At 53.4% G+C, this 17,080-nt stretch overlaps 2 protein-coding genes across 3 annotated transcripts in view; both read left to right on the plus strand.

The window, feature by feature from the left end:
- Positions 1–366: 366 nt before the first annotated feature.
- On the plus strand, positions 367–4,533 carry LOC128946742 (serine/threonine-protein phosphatase 4 regulatory subunit 3-like). Its single transcript, XM_054290686.1, is given in 4 exon segments — positions 367–429; positions 3,943–4,027; positions 4,030–4,270; positions 4,272–4,533. Coding segments are annotated over 4 exon segments (651 nt in total).
- Positions 4,534–16,018: 11,485 nt separating this feature from the next.
- The window catches only part of PPP1R12B (protein phosphatase 1 regulatory subunit 12B), a 137,139-nt gene continuing 136,077 nt past the window's right edge, over positions 16,019–17,080 (plus strand). For both annotated transcript variants that reach the window (XM_054290664.1, XM_054290665.1), the window contains exon 1: positions 16,019–16,306. In XM_054290664.1, the coding sequence (XP_054146639.1) occupies positions 16,019–16,306 (288 nt within the window). The remainder of the gene's footprint in view (positions 16,307–17,080) is intronic.

The raw sequence follows: 17,080 nt of genomic DNA on the forward strand, positions 1-17,080 counted from the left end.
GATGTTAGAAAAAACTCAATGGTGCTTTGCAGCTGAGAAACTGCTCAGCACCTGCCAACCACGTCAGGGAGGAGGAAATGTCCTGCTGCCGAGCCAACAGCTGGGTGAAAATGCTCTCCTCTGATAAACATGGTTCATTAAAGTCTAATTGTATCATTAACACACCCCTCCATCCCAAAGGTACCCCCTCTCCCAAAAGTATGACTGCCCCTCACTGGGGTGGTTTTTGTGACTCATCTTTAAAAGCAAAGCAATGGAATTTTACACATAAAGGCCTGCACGACTTGAGTCACTCAAGTTCCACCCAAACAGAAATAAACTGATAAAAAGTAAGTTGAGAATGGGGGAGGAGTGAGGGAAGACTCCATGGTTACTGCTGGGCTTAGTCAGTGGGCTGAACCTGCCTTCTTCCCCTTCAGGACCTGTTGGGTAAGAACTGCACTCTGTGCACATTGAATGCTTTAATTGGGGATTAGAGCTTGTCTGGGGATTGCTTTGAACACCTTTATGCAGTCAGATCCTATCAGTGACAAATCCTATCTCTGACAGGTGGTAACACAGACAATTCTTGAACTATAACCTCACAGTCTTATATCAATAAAGGGATTTATTCTGTGAACTCTGAGGGTGAGCCCTTCCCCAGCACCGGCTGTCACCAGCAGGAGGGAACACACTCTGTAAAGAGGAAGGGCCCCTGCGGTGTCAGAAAGTGGGAAGGGCTGCTGAGGGCTCTCCCTTATGCTGGAGAAGGTCAGTGGCACCACCAGGATCCAGCAGGATGGCCTGGGGAGGCTCCTGATGGGACACTGACAGACTGCTCAGGCACAAGGCTTGGCTGTCCAGGGGCACTGAGACAAATTAAACACCGAGGGTGTCTTGGTTTGGAAAGAGAGGAGTCTGCCAAGGAAGGCAGGAGCCTCCCCTGAAATGGAGAGTGTAAACCTGCTCCCTCTGAATTGCTGTAAATTTTAAATTAAGGGGCTCTCAGGTAAAAAACTATGGGAGCAGGAGTAACAGTTCTTTATTAGAGAAGAAAATAAAAGGATAAAATAAACAATGCAGTACACTAGAACAACACTGACAGAGTCAGAACCCAACCTGACACCCTGTGGGTCAGGGTGCTGGCAGCAGTCCCATTGGAATTGTGGCTCAGCCCTCCTGCAGTGTCAGGGCTGGTTCTGCTGGAGCAGGGATCCTGTAGAAAGGTGCAGTCTCTGCCTCTGAAGATGCAGTGGAAGAAGAGGCAGCTGCTGTTCCTCTGGGCAATCCAGTGCAGAAGCTGTGCTGGTGTTCCAGAATCTCCAGATTATATCTGGGTAGGAATGCTTGGCTCCTCCCTCTGGGCTCACATCTCCCAATGGGATGCTGTAGTTCTTATCAGCCATGCAGGGACATTCAATAGCTGTTATCAGCAGGTGTGTCCCCAGTTGTGGAAGAGATCAGGAAAACTGCCCACTGAACTGAATACATCTGCCATACAGATGGCAAATAGGATACAATTTGCTTGGCAGTCCAGGACAGAGGGTCAAGTAACTCTCCCCACATTAACAGTATAGAAAATCTCTTTTCTTGTGACAGATGTGAGTGTAGCACTCGGGGACGCGGGGTAGTGCTGAGCATGGCAGCTCTGGAGGAATGGTTGGACTCGATGGTCTTTAGAATTTTTAAAATTTTAATAATAGTATAAAAAAGGACAATATTTCCAGTGCTGGTGTGCTTTTGACAAATGGCCAAAGAGCACACAAAAAAACTTAAAATCATGCTCTCTATATATGGTTACTTGCTGGGGTTACATGCATATTCATTAGCTTGTACATTATTTAAATATTCCCAAGAGCTTTTGATACTGCAGGGCTCTTTGTGTTTAGCTTTCCCATCCTGACTTATCTGTATGACATCCTGAGATCAAGTCAATAAATTGTATTCCTTCCTGAGATTTCATCCTCGTTGTTTCACACTTTTCTGATAAGAGGAGTGAAGGAGCTCTTCCCCACTCTCCTCTGGTGCTCTGTCTTGTGTCACTGTTATCTTATCACTTGGACAGTCAGTCAATGGATGGTTTTGCACTGTTCTTAGTTACACAAAAGCTTTTTCACATCTTATGTTTGCTCAGGTCTAGAGTACAATTCATTCATCACACCACTATTTCTATAAGTGATACATAGATATCATATTCATTACACTACTGTTTCTATGAGCAATACATTACATAAGCTGATGGATTATATTGTATTAACAAGCAGCTAAAAAAAGTTATAATTTGTACCATATCTAAATACTTGTGATCAATAACAGCACGCAAAAGCTAATACATAAATGTGAAAGCAAATATTATCTGGTCATTTTTAACACTCAGGAATGCTCACACCTGAAGGTCCAGCCAAGGAGTGTCCTGGGGCAGCGAGATGGGGCCAGAGGTGCCCAAAGCAGTGACCAAAACCAACCAAGGCATCACAAATATTGTTTAGACCTCAAACAAATGGGGTGGTGTTCCCTGAGGGAAGGACTTGGGGGTACTGGTGCACGGGCAGTAGCAGCCTGTGGACAGGACACTTACATAGGGCCAAGCCCTGCCTTGTGAATCCCTGACTGATGGGATTTAGCACACAGTTTTCCAGAGAAAGCAGCTGTGCTGAAATCTGGGACAAACTCCTCCAGGTGCAGATTTCCCTGCTGCCCATGGCGTGGCCACGCAGAGGCAGCTGTGCCCTGCAGCCCATGGAGGGCACGGGGGGCAGAGATCCCTCCAGCCCATGGAGGGCACGGGGGGCAGCCCCTGCAGGACCCTGCATGATGGAGCAGGGGGTGCCTGAGAGAGGCTTTGAGCCCCTGGGAAGCCCCTGCTGAGCAAGGGCCTGGCAGGGTCCCACGGAGCCATGCAGGGAGGAGCCCTGTGTGCTGGAGCAGGTTTGCTGCAAGGCCTTGGGAGCCTGTGGGGGACCCAGGCTGGAGCAGGAGGGCCCGAAGGACCGACCCTGAGACGGAGTGACCCACCTGGCAGCAGGCTGTGGGGAGCTGATTCCCTTGGGATGGACTCCAGTTGGAGAAGGTCCTGGAGAACAATCTCCTGTGGCAGGGCCCCTGTGCTGGAGCAGGGCAAGGACTCCAACTTCTCTCCTGAGCAGCAGCAGCAACAATGTGGGATGAACTGACCAGAACCCAAATTCCCATCCCCCTGTGCCACTGGAGGTGGGATGAGGGAGACATTGGGAAGGAGGGAGGGCTGGGGGAAAAGTGACTGTGAGATTTGTTTGGTTTCTCATGATCCTGTCCTGATGCTGGCAGTAGTCAATTCAGTCGATACCCAAAAACTGAGGCAGTTTTGCCCATGAAGCTGAAGGGGGAGGGATCTCTCCCTGTCCTTATCTCAACCCAGGGACCCTTGGTTCCATTTTCTCTGCCCTGTCAAGGTGCAGAGGGCAGGGACAGGGCTGTTCTGGTGGATACCTGGTGTCCGACCAGGGTCAAACCACTGCACACCTCCAGGCCTGAGGAGTCCACATCTTCTCTTGCTGAAACCTGCCCTCCCTCAGCTTCAGGCAATTCCCCCTGTCCTGCCCCTGAAGGCCGTGGGGAAAAGTCCCTCTGCAGCCTCCTGGTGGCCTTCTCCTGGTGGGTACTGGGAGGCTGCTGGGATGTGTCCCCTCAGTTCTGCAAGTCCTCTCCTTAAGTCCCACCAGTTGGTTATGGGGACACAGCAGAGAGCAGGAGCTCTGGCAGCCTGGGGCCAGGTTGCCAAGGAGCAGAGCAATGGAAGCCTCCTGCTGCAGAGCCAGAGGAGCTGAGGCTGAGCTGAGGGAGCTGAGGCAGCTCCAGGGGCAGAGCCAGCAGGAGGAAAGCACAGCGTGGCCTTTCCTCTGTCCTGTGCTCCCCTGTCACTTCCCTCCTGCTGCCGTTTGGCAGCCGTGACCTGCACTGGAACTCTCCCCACATCTTCTGCAGCCACCAGAGGAACAGCAGGAGGAAATGTGTGCAACTGGCCCTGGGATCAGCCTTCCTCCCTGCAAAACCCACAGACTGGTAGAGGTTCTGGGCTGATCACCTCTGCTCTCTCCTCAGCCAGCCGCAGGGAAAGGCTGGTGTTGGCCTTGAAGAAGGAAGGCCATATTCCCAAACTCTTACAGCTTTTCCAAATCTGTGAGGAGTTACAGCTCAGATGGGCCTTGCAGCATTTGTCAGCCATTATGCAAGGAATTCTGTGTCTCAACCAAGCAGCTCTGCTGGAGGTGATGCTGTCCCAGGATTGTATCAAGGATGTGGTTGGATGCCTTGGGTATGGCACAGCCCAAATGGCACCAGCAGCTCCTGCAGCAAACAACCCAGCTGAAGGAGCTTCTTCCCATCCGAGACCCTGAGCTCCAGCAAAAATTCCACCAGGTGTTCTGGGCACAGGGTATTCAGGCTGTCCTCTTGGCCAAGGCAGCTGGGCTGGGAGAGGGTTCTCTGCCCAGCCTCACCTTCTTCGTCAGCTGCAAGAAAGAGGAGATCTTCCATTGGAGGTTAGTGCCTTCTGAGCTGCTCTCAATGGCTTGAGACCTGGAGCTGGGGTTGCCCAGGGATCACTGCTCCTCAGACATGCTTGCATTACCACAGGATGGGAATGATCCCCCTTCTTTCTCCTCCCTTGGATTCTGTAGTTTAATAAGGGAAGAGCTCGGGGAAGGATCTAAAGATTCCTCAATGGGCTGTCAAGGGTCTCAAGTTCTTCTCTTTGATGGCCAAGCAACAGCCTGCTTTGGAGCTGGTTTGTGGGGGGAGCTGGGAAACAAGCAGCTTTTGGGATTCCCTCTCAGGGCCAGGTGCAATGTCTGTGGAACTCATTCTGAACCTGAGATGCCAAAGAGCAGGCTCAGGGAAATGCTGCCAGCGCTGCTTCCCATGGGAAGGAGTGGTGAGAAATGCAGGGACAGAGAGGGCAGAAACATCCAAAGCCTTGAGAGAGGATGATGATGATGATGATGATGATGATGATGATGATGATGATGATGATGATGATGAAGATGATGATGTTCAGCCTGGCTTTCTTGTCCCTCTGGAGGCTTAAGCAATGGGTGAACTGAAATCCTTGCCCAGAAGGGAGCTCTTGTCCTAGATGTCCTGAAGTGTTTCTTGGGAGAGGCTGTGGCTGTACCAAGCCAAGGCTGGGGCAGAAGTGCAGAGTAGAGCATCTGCAAAGGGAGCTGGTTTGAGTGTGAGGAAGGGCAACCAGGCCGTGGCTGTAGCCAGCTGGGAACCTGTTCATTTGTTCCCCCTTTCCTGGGGGGCCTGAAAGATGCTTTGCAGGGTTGCAGCTGCACAAGAGGGAAAGGGATCCCTGTGGGATGTTCTCAGGGCAGGGGGAGTGGGGCAGGTGCTGCATGGGACAAACTGTGTCTCAGCTGGCTCTTGGGAGCTGCACTTTTGGGAGCCTCCCCTGAGCTCAGCTTCCCCTGTGGCTCTGGCCTTCTGCCCCTGCTGCTGCTGCACACAGGCACTGCTGAAACAATGCTCTGGGAAGGAAGGATCCTGTGGGATCTGTGTGCTCTCCACTGGCCTTTGTTGGGCTACAGTGAATGGAGGGGTGGAGAGCTGGGCTTGAGGAAGCGGGGGATCCTCTCAGGATGGAAGTTTTGCCTTTCCAGAGGGCTCGTGCCAGTTGTGTTCCTTTTTTGTGTTCCACAGAAGGACCAGAAATTCTGGTCAGAAGTTGTGGCCCAGTTAGCAGATGGAACTCCAGGTGCCCACCAGCAATGGGAACTGGTGTCAGTGCTCACAGGCTTGAAAGGAGAGGGAGGAAGCAGAGAAAGGGAAACTGCTCTTGAGGCCTTCTGCAGTCCTTGAGGTCTTTCTGGAACCCAGGAGTCCTTGCCAGTGCAGCTCAATCTTCATTCAAGTCTTCACTTAAAGAAATATTTCTGGCAATGTAAGCTCTGATGTCTTTGTTGTAAAGCAGGATTTCCTTGTGTAGAAAGGACCATCATGGAGCCAACAGGCTTGAATTCAAGATCTGCTTTCTTCCCAGAATGTTTCAGCATCCCAGAGAACTTTATTTCTGTATCCCTGTCTTTCTGAGGTCAAGGCCAAGTGACAGATTTCTTCTTTCTCTGTATGTTTCCTTTCCATGGCTTTGCTTTGTTGGTGTTGGCAAAGCTTGGAGGAGACACCACGAGAAGAAGACCTCTCTCAAGGAAGGGCCAACCAGGACACCAATTCTGCTAGAAATTGTAACCCTTTCCTCCTTTCAGGAAATTCTTACTCCAAGACACCAGAAATTCTTTTTCCTATGCAACTGGTGAATTTTCTGAAGGACTTCTGTGCCTGTTCCCTCATGTTTCACCAGAAGGGAGAGGCATTTTTACAAAGCTTGGCCAAGCTGGGGACTTCTTCCTGCTCTTGAAATTCTACTGGTAAGTGAAAAGTTCCAGCTGCTCTTCCTGAAAGCAGGAAAGGCCAGAGCCACTGGCACACTTGTTGGACCTGCTGAGCACTTTTGTGTCCCTCTGCTGGCACAGAGTGGCTTTGCTGAGAGTGGAAGTGGATTGCACCACTCCAATGCCAAAGTTCCTACAGCTCTTGCAAGTGCCTACCTGGACTGCCCTGATCCTTGTAACAGCACCAGGGGCAAGTTCTGTGCCCAGTGCAGTCCTTAGGACAAGGCAGAGTTAAGATGGAAGGAGACTCTTTGCCACGGGGCAGCTGCATTGGTGATGTTTTCCCAGGACTGCTGTGCTTGTGGTTGGACCAGGGCCACAGAGTCTTTTTAGCTTCTCTGGGGTTGTTGGCTCATTCCTCCCCAGAAGATCCTGTCCTGCTGGCAGCAGCAGATTTCTCTGTCCTGAGCAGCAATGGGAAACCAGAATTTTGTCCCTCCTTTGGCTGGGGCAGCTGTTGCCACCTGAGCATTGCAATCCAGGCTCAGAGTTTGCAAACCAGGCTGCTGCTCCTCACAAACTCCAGAGGCTTTCTCTGCTGCAGGAACAACCTGGGAACTGAGCAAGGCACAGCACTGCCAGCAAAACATTTGTTCAGCCCTGCTCAGCTCAGCTTTAGGGGAAGGTTGTTTGAGCCCCTCACAGCCCTGTGTGGGAGGAACACTAACATTCCCAGCAAGTTCAAGAACAACCTTTGACTCACAAACTTGAGGACATGAAGGCAGAATGAAGCACTTGACAAGTTTTTAAACAACAATCGGGCAAAGGAAGGCCCATCACACACTTGACCTTGGCAAACTTAAGCTTAACCACCTTTAACTTACCCACACAACAAGGCAGGGACTGGAGTTGTTTAGTCTGGCTTACAATCCATTTGGATGAGGGGAAGACATGAGGAGAAGAAAGAGACAGATTGATTTGTACAATCAGTCCTTTGGTGTAAAATGAATCAGTTGTGGTTAACAGGTACAGAAGATCAGTGTCTCAGCTATTCCAGCCAGAAAGTGGCACAATGGGAATGGTTCCTGCTTAAAAGAGGACTCACAGATTCACAGAAACCCTTGGGTCCCTTCAAAAGGAGCCCACAAGTGGGCAAAAGAGGCTGCTGGTTTATTGTTGCTTCTCTGCAACCACATTACTGTGTTTCTCAGAGAAACTTGGGAAGGAAACTTTCCCAAAAGCTTTCACTCCCTTTTCTTTGCAGCTTTACCTGATGAGAAACAGCAAACCTGATTTACCCTACCAAATTAATCTCTTTTTTTTCTTAGGGAATGGATGATCTGCAAGTGGCATCTGCTGCCACAGATATCTTGTCTTGTCAACTTTTGTCCATTCCTGGTCCGAGAAGTTGTCATGCAAGAGGCCCAGCAAAGGGACCACGTAAGTAAAAGTGGTTTGGAGGTGCTTGGATGGAACAGCCTAAGGCAAATGGGAAACAAACCAGCCAAACAAAATCTCAATTCTTCTATTTAATTTTCATTTTTATTAAAAGAAATCAACCAAACTGATAGAAACCAGGAAACCCATTGCACTCTAATTATTTAGGGCTTACTTTGTCTGGGATTTTTGCAGGGTACCAACCTCATCCATGCACTCATACCATGATGTAATGCCATCATGCTGCTGCATTTGGAGGAGCTGATCAGGTCATGGAGCTGTTGCAGACTCTGCTTGATCCAGGGAATCTCCTGGCCACAGCTGAGGTAAGGGAATGCAAAGGGCTGAAGACTTGGGACTCTCTCAGCCCAGGGAAACCCTGATCTTCCCAAGTGCTCTTCTTGTGGAAACAGCATCCAAACAGGTTGGGCTTGGGCTCAGTGCTTGGCTGTACTGCATGCTCTGAGCCTAAATGGCAAGAAGCTCCAAGGCAGAAGTTTCCAGAGCCTTTGGCTGAGGCCAGGGCTGTGTCTGGGGCACTGTGCCCACAGTTGTTCCCCAGGCAGTGCTTCATGGACACAGCCCTGTCTGGCCAGAGGTCCCACAGCAGAGTCCAGGAGAGGCCCTGGCACCCCCAATCCACAGTTCATAGCCTGGAATGGACAGGAGTAGCTGGGAAAAGGTTGGCAGGTTGTCATGATGCAATGATGCATTGGAGAGAACTTGAAGGACACTTTGCCAAGCCTTGGGAGTCATGGATGGATTGCCATGAGAGATTAGAATCCCTGGTGGGGATTCTCTTGGGGATAGCAGGGTGGCCTGGATGTCTCTCATATTTCCTCCCAAAGAAAGAAATGGCACTTTGTGCAGGGGACACCTGAATGCTTCAGGCCTCACCAGAAAGACAAGGCAGAGCTGTTGGAGCCAAGGGAATTCTTTGTAGGCTGTTTCTGTTCATACTGTGCTTTCTGACTGGAAAGGTCTCTGCCAAGGGCAGGATTTAATGAAGCCATTTTCTCCCTTAGGTATCCAAAATACTTGGATTTTTCAATCCCTTCTACGCCCGCTGTCTTCCCATCCTGACTGTGCCACTTCTGGTCAATGCAGCAACAGGTACCTGGGAAATAGCAAACGAGGATTTTTCCTTGTTTTCCCCTTTGGAGGCTTTAGTATCTGTTAGGGACTGACAGGGGTGCTCCCAGCAATCAGCTGGGAATGCACCTGAGAAAAATGGCTGCTCCGCAGGGACAGGGGTTCTGCAGGCAGCACTTTCAGCCCCTTCTTGCCTCTCCCTGACTTGGCTTCAGGCTGTGCTTTGTAGCAGATGGACCTCCTGGAGGAGGGTTGTTCAGGAGTTGGACTTGTATCCTTTCCAAGATTTGCTTCAAGTGCCAAAAAGTCACCATTGTGTTGGCTGTTTTGTTCTCCCCCAAAGTTCTGCCTCCGAAAGCAACCCAGGAAAGCCAAAGTCCTCTAAAACCATGTCAGGAAGTGCAGGAGCACTTGAGCTGGGTGGATGGCACAGGACATTTCTTCTTTTCTTTTTCTTTGTTGCTCATTGAAGGCATTACTTTTCCTGTAGATGATTATCAAACAGCACAACTGGTCTTAATTCTGGAGCTGTTGAGTTTTTGTGTGATGCAGCACAAGGAGCACATGAGGGGTTACATCCTCCACTGGGATTTGCTAAGAAGAGTTGTGCTCTTGATCAATTCCCAACACACATTTCTGGCCTTGAGTGAGTAGCCTTTGGCATTTCCTTCTCCCAAGCCTAGCGTGTCCTGGGTGGAAGGTGTTCCAGGGGACATTTAACTCAGGATTCATGGGAAAGGATGGGAATGAATTTCTGGACTGCAGCCCTGGCCTGTAGGTCTGGAATCCTTGCATTTCTCTCTTCACAAAGGTTCTCTGCACTTCCTGAGGAAGATCATTGCCCTGAAGGACGAGCTTTATACCCATTCCATCACCCAGGGAAAGCTCTTGGCATCCCTTGTGCAGGCTCTGCTGGAAGATGGAGCGACATCCAACCTGCTCCACTGGGCTGTGCTGGAGCTCTTTGAATTCCTCAGACTGGAGATTTCAGCAGCAGCTGCAGCTCGGACACGGCCATGGCCTCTCAGCTCAACAGGCCCAGTGCAGCCTCCTGCTTCAATGCAAGGGTCACCAACAGCCTCGGGCCTGCTGACTCTGGTGTCTCTTGCCATGGAATGATAAATCCTTCTTTCCAGATTCCAGCTCTTGCCTTCAGGATCAACCTGAATTGCTTCATGATTGCTCCAGACAAATGTGTTCTAGTCGGCCAAGGAATCTGTTCCTTTGCAAAGGGAACTCAGAAGCTTTCTGAACTTTGGCCTGTGACCACTGGAGACTTGAGACCATGTTTTGTTCCTCTGCAGGAAGATTGTAAGTCCCTGGTTGCCCATGTCATTGAGAACTGGGTCCACTAAGGAGTGGATCTTGCCCTGCCCACTGGCTGGTCTGGCTGGGGCATGGACAGAGGAGATGGCATTTGGGTGTACAAAAATTGCACCTTTCTAAGTATTCTTTCAACAGGAGAATTTCCTTTTTTCTTTTTTCTGTTTGGCAGAGACCTTGACCAGCAGAGTCTGCTGATGATCAAGAGGAAGTAATTCCAAAGAAAAGACAGCATCTGGCCTAAGGAAGGAAACCCACATTTTGGGATTTTCAGGCTAGGAGCAGTTGGATGTTAAATAGGTTTAGTTTGTATTGGGTTTAGCTCTTGTTTGTTAAAAGATTTTCTGTTTTCTGTAGATAGACAAGTTGGTAGTGTTTGTTCAAGATGGAGAAGTTTGCTTTCTGTTCAAGTTCCCAATAAAATTGTTTGAGCTTGTTCAAAAGTAGGTGTTAAGATTAATAGATTAAGGCTGAGCTGTAAAATTCAGAGATTGACATTGGACTCTGAAATTGTAGATGATGTGTTATTGATACATATTACTCAGATAAAATGTTCCCTGAAACTGGAATGAGTATGTTTGCCTGGTTTCCTGAGAGTTCTTGGACGGTGCAGTCAGCCATGGAATGCCATGGGGAAAGGGGGACCTCTCCTGGTCTCATTTCCACTCTCCTCACGCCAAAGCAGGAGAGGATTTCAAAAGATTTCTATGACTCTTCACATCAGTTGTTGGGGACAGCCCCAGCTTGGCATCTAAGGCAGTTCCCTTTGCCTCAAGTTGTGTTTATAGCAAACTTGGACCCACAGGCTGGGAAACTGCTCCAGATGTCTGTCAAATTATATAATCTGGTCTTCATATGGACATGACAGCTTGACTCCAATGTGCTGTATCTTTCACAAAAAAACAGAAATAATGGCACAGAGTGCAGGGGTTTGGGGATGGCTGTTGGTGTGGGTCAAAGCCAGTTCTCCAGAGATGTGGCTGTGCAGGGCTTCTTGGCCTTTGGTAGCTCACTCCAATGTCAGAAGTCCTGGGAAGAGGCAGAAATCTCCACAAATACCAGGATCAAGTCCTGTCAGGACAAGGAAAGGCCTGGTTTCAGATGGCTGATTAGCCCAGCCAGGCAGTTTGCACAGGAGCCTGCTCTTGTCAGCTGTGCAAACAGGGTGGGCCTCTCTCCCAATCCCACAGCTCAGGCAGGGAAGGGGATCCCAGAACCCAAAGCTGAACCCAAAGACACCAATGTGGCCGTGCCCACAGCTTCGGGCCAGGGCTCCAGCTCATGCCAGCCTGGCTTCCAGCCCCAAGGAATTCCATTCTGGAAACAAGAGGTGAAAAGCTCAGCAGCTGCAGGCCTGCTCCAGCACAGACCCAGCATGCTCATCCTCAGGAAGAACCAAACCTGCTGGGAAGAGACGGGCTGGGGGATGAAGGCATCGAGAGCATCCCTGAGGGGAGGGACCTGTGGGTGCCTGGTGGGTGAGGGGTGGACATGGCCCATCCACACCTGCTGGCACCCAGGACCCCCCTGTGCTGGGCTGATCCCCCAGGGGGGCAGCAGGGCAGGGGGGGTTCTGCCCCTGTGCCCCACTCAGGTGAGGCCCCACCTGCAGAGGTGCTTCCCACCCTGGGGCCCAGCATAGGAATAACATGAAGCTGTTGCAGCAAGCCCAGAGGAGGGCACAGAGATGACTTAGAGAATTTAAGGAAAGGCTGAGAGAGTTGGTGTTGTTCAGACAGGAATAACAAAGGCCTTGTGGTGACCTAATTGCAACCTTTCAGTACCTGAACAGAACCAACAAGGAAGATGAAGGGAGACTGTTTACAAGGTCCTGGAGTGACGGGACAAGGGGGAACAGTTTTAAACTGTAAGAGGAGAGATTTTAGTTTGGATATTGGGAATAAATTCTTCCCTGTAAGGGTGGTGAAGCCCTAGCACAGGTTGCCCAGAGAAGCTGCCCCATCTGTGAAAGTGTTCAAGTGTTCATCCAGGCAGGCTGGATGGGGCTTGGAGCAGCCTGGTCTAGTGGAAGGTGTCCCTGCATATGGCAGGGAGTGGAATGAGACAAGCTTTAAGATTCCTTCCAAATCAAACCATTCTGGGATTCTGTGATTCTATGATATGAAGCATGGGAAGGTGATCACCCACCCCACAACCAGTCTCCTGCTCCCCAGAAGTGTGTGCAGAGGAATCCCAGCCTGCAACAGCCCACTGCTGAAAGCCTTTTTCAGGCTTTCAGGCCAAAGAGAATGATTTGGTATTGACTTACTGTAAATAATTTGTCCTGTTGCTTTCACACCCACCTGAGAGGGACCAATCTGATTTTTATTTATGCCTCAGCATATGCTATATTCTTATAGGGGTTGCAGATGTGCTGGCAGCCCTGTCCCCAGGAAGGCTTCACCTGGCAGGCAATCAGGGCAGGGAAAGCCTCCACGATCGGGCTGTGAGTGAGCCCTCCACTCTCTGGCCGGTGGGGCAGATGCCGCCAAACCGGGCTGTGAGGGAGCGTTAGCCCAGGGCAGCAGCGGCTCCCGACACACCGGGAGCGTTTCCTTCGGGCACCTCGGGGGGAGCGGGGCTCGCCCTTAGGGTCCGCCCGGCCTCCTCTCCGTCTGGCCTGTTCCTCCCTGTGCTCCTGCGTCCCTGTCTGCCCCCGTCCTGCCCTGCCCTGCCCTGCCTGGCCGGTGCCGCGAGAAGAGCCGGTGTCCGCCGTTCTCCCGACGGAGCGGGCGCTGCTCCCGCGGCCCCCGGCCCGCAGCCACCGCGCCCCGACCGGAGAACGGCGGCGGCTCCAGGGCCGCGCCCGCGGCCTCGGCAGCCCGGCCGTGTCTGAAGGAAGGAGCACACGCCTGCCTCGGCAGCCTGCTGTCCGCGAAGGAAGGAGCACACACAGCCCGCTGCTGTTTGGATACCGCGCCCTGCCCGCAGTGTCCGGAGGAAGGAGCACACACAGCCCGCTGCTGTTTGGATACCGCGCCCTGCCCGCAGTGTCCGGAGGAAGGAGCACACACAGCCCGCTGCTGTTTGGATACCGCGCCCTGCCCGCCTCGGCAGCCACGCAGACGCAGCGCGGTTCGCAGCGCACACCCTGGGTCGGCCAAGCCAGGCTGACACGCAGCCGGGTTCTTGTGCTGACGCTGGCCCTGTCTTCTGTTTTGTTCTCTCGTTTTCCCTCTCTGCTCTTTTTTTCCTACCCCCCTTTAGTAAGAACACTTAGTCTTTTTTATCAATGAACGGTTCTCAGATATAATATTGTTGCATTTGCGCTTTATTTTCGTCTGTCAAATCTATCAAAAAGAATTCTTGCGGACTCCTTTTATAGCGGAGCGGACACCACCACAACAGCCACTGTCCTTACCGCCCACTGCCAGGAGCTCCACACGGAACTCTGCCATGTGAAGCCCTTGTCCTTGTTGCTCTGAACTGAACCATTTCTGTTCTAGCAATTCCAAACGCCGTGTTTGTGATTTTATATTGTCATGTCAACCATTATTTGGCTATTCTATTAATATTGAACAGCCCTGTGGCTTCTAACAGTTCATTAGAGTGGGTCATGATATTTTGCACGCTGGGGATATCAGATACTCGGCTCCACAGCTCCTGGGGGTTTTCCCTGGAACTTTGCTGAAAACTGCTGGAGTTGTTTTGAGGCTAACGAGCACATGCCATCTGCGCTGGGGGGACTTGTTACTGATCATTCAGCAGCGTTGCCGTCCTGAGATTCCTCCAGTGAACAATTTGAGGCAAATCCTCCGTTCGGCAGCTGGGTACCACAGAACAACCTGACGGAGAGGGGCAGCCCCTTCTCCGAGAGCAGGGGTGCTGTGTGATGCTCAGCGGGACGGGACGGACGCGCAGCCACGAGAGGGGGCTCGGGGAAGGCACAACGAAGCCAAGGCAAACGCACGGTCCCAAGCCCTGAGCGCTGCAGCAGGTCCGGCTGGAAGGGAGCGGCCGGGGGGGGCTGTGCCGGGGGAGCCCCGCTGGAAGGGAACAGCTGGGGGCTGTGCCAGAGGGAGCCCCGCTGGAAGGGAGCAGCCGGGGCTGTGCCGGGGGGAAGGAACCCCGATGGAAGAGAGTGGCCGGGGGCTATGCCGGGGGAAGGGAGCCCCAATGGAAGGGAACGGCCGGGGGAGCCCCGCTGGAAGGGAACAGCTGGGGGCTGTGCCGGGGGAGCCCCGCTGGAAGGGAACAGCCGGGGGCTGTGCCAGAGGGAGCCCCGATGGAAGGGAGCAGCCGGGGCTGTGCCGGGGGAAGGGAGCCCCGATGGAAGAGAGTGGCCGGGGGCTATGCCGGGGGAAGGGAGCCCCAATGGAAGGGAACGGCCGGGGGCTGTGCCGGAGGAGCCCCGATGGAAGGGAGCAGCCGAGGGTGTGCCGGGGGAAGGGAGCCCCGATGGAAGGGAGCGGCCGGGGGCTGTGCCGGAGGAGCCCCGATGGAAGAGAGCGGCCTGGGCTGTGTCGGAGGAGCCCCGATGGAAGGGAGCAGCCGGGGCTGTGCCGGGGGAGCCCCGATGGAAGAGAGCGGCCTGGGCTGTGCCGGGGGAGCTCCGCAGGTCCCGCTCGCCTCCCGGGGACGCCCGGGCTCGGGGCTAACCAGACATTGAAATACTGAATGTATTCCATCACTCACATTTGTCCCTCCCTATTTTCCCCAGGAATTCTTTAAATACATCTTTAAATGCCCAGAGAATAAAAAATTCTTGTAATATTTCTTCTCTAATGAGTGTAACCTTGCACAAATCCTGTATTAGTGCAGCGGAAGAGTTGCACAAAGTTCTGAGAAGCCTTCTTGCCTTCTGAGCTTTTCAAGGAGGATGAATTTGGTTTCACGAAGGTTTCAGAATGCCATACTTTTTTTTTTTTTAATGTTCATTGTGCCAGGGTTAGAGTTTTCACAGACCTATATGATTATTGCTTAGTTCTTGCTTGCAAATGTGCAGGTTCCAGCACTTAATAAAATAATCAGCCACTTGTGTGACTGATTTTAGACTAGCAGCTCTGGGAGCTCCGCACCCCTCTGTCCGTCCCGATGGCAGCGGGACATTTATCCCGAGGCTCCAGAGACGAGAACGGAGCTGGGAAAGGGTCTGGAGCCCCAGGAGCAGCTGAGGGAGCTGGGAAGGGGCTCAGCCTGGAGAAAAGGAGGTTCAGGGGGCCCTTGTGGCTCTGCACAACTCCTGACAGGAGGGGGCAGCCTGGAGGAGTGGGGCTCTGATCCCTGGGAACAGGGACAGGACAGGAGGAAACGGCATCAAGTTGTGCCAGGGGAAAGTTTCGGTTGGATATCAGTAAGAATTTCTTCCCGGAAAGGCGGTCAGGCGTTGGAAGGGGCTGGCCGGGGCAGCGGTGGAGTCTCCATCCCTGAAGGCTCGAGGCCTAAGGGAGACTGGACGTGGCACTCAGAGCTCTGGGTGGGTGGCCAGGTGGCGATCGGGCACAGCCTGGCCCCGATGCTCCCGCAGCTCCTCCCCGCCCTCAGCGGTGCCGGCGTTCCGTGACTGCGGGGAGGGCGGGGTCCGAGGAAGCCACAGCAATGGCGCCCGACCGCGCCCGCGCGCGGGGGCCGCCGGGAGTTGTAGTCCCGGTCGCGCCCAGGTGCGGCGCCGCGCGGGGGCCGCCGGGAGCCGCGGCCGCCCCGGGGCAGGTGCGGCGCCGCTCCCGCCCGAACTACATGTCCCGGGGTGCCGCGGGGCGCGCGCGGCGCGGGCGCGGCGGCGGCGGGGGCGTAGCGAAGATGGCGGCGGGGGCGCTGCGCCCCGCTCCGGGCTGAGCGCGGCGCGGCCCCGCGCGGCCCTCAGAGCGGCGGCGGCGATGTCCGAGCCGGAGCACCTGGGCGGGAAGCGGGCCGAGTCGGCGCGGCTGCGGCGGGCCGAGCAGCTGCGGCGCTGGAAGGGCTCCCTGACCGAGCAGGAGCCGGTGGCGCCGGGGGGCGGCCGTGGCCGGCACCGCGGCGCGGGGGGGTCCCGCGTCCGCTTCGAGGAGGGCGCCGTGTTCCTGGCCGCCTGCTCCAGCGGCGACACCGAGGAGGTGAAGAGGCTGCTGGGCCGCGGCGCCCGCATCAACACCACCAATGTGGACGGGCTGACAGCCCTGCACCAGGTACCGGGGCCGGGGAGGCGGCCCGGCTGTGAGTGCGCTCGGTCGGCACCGGGCCGGGGGCGCGGCGGTACCCGAGCCCCGGCCGGGGGTGTCGGTAAACAAAGGGCTCGGTGCGCCTCGGTCCGAGCGCCGTGCGGCGCGTTCAGCCCGTGTCACAGAACAGACCGGCTGCTTCCACTCGGGCAGCGGGATGTACCAACTTTCACAGGGTTATTAAGTAGCTTAATTAGCAAAATAAAGCGAGGGCTGGCAGGGCTGCGGGCCTGACCAGGCAGCCAGTGTATTAATTTTTTTAAAACTTAAAATGTGATTGGGGTCTCCTGAAATGCCGGGAAAATTTCCCGGCAGGAGCGCGAATTTTGCAAGATCAGGGGTCTCTGGCCAATTCCCGTGTTGTGTTTTACCAGAGTTTCTTTGAAACTCCCCAGACTGTTCCTTGGCAGGGAGCAGAGAGTGGCCGCATGGCCGATAAGCGACACAGATTCTATTAATACTCATCCGAATGTGAAGATGATACAAAGTGGTTGCAGGAATTGGCTGCTGAGTGGTAAAGCCTTGACTGTCAAGAAACATGTGCTCTGTTCCATCCATAGCTTTGGCTGCTCTTGTAGAAATGAGCAGGAATGCGAGGGAACATGCAAAATTGCCTCCACAGAATATTGGGAAACCTGTTGCTGTCCAAGACTGATTGAGGACTTAGCAGAATGTGTGAAATCAGTGTCCCAGATTGGTGCATCTGGTCAGCGAAATGAATCTGATTTGGATCCAGGCCAG

Source organism: Melozone crissalis, unplaced genomic scaffold (genome assembly GCF_028551555.1).
Source record: "Melozone crissalis strain CALT ecotype California unplaced genomic scaffold, PUWL_Pcris_2 ptg000086l_1, whole genome shotgun sequence".
In the NCBI taxonomy this organism is placed as follows: Eukaryota; Metazoa; Chordata; class Aves; order Passeriformes; family Passerellidae; genus Melozone; species Melozone crissalis.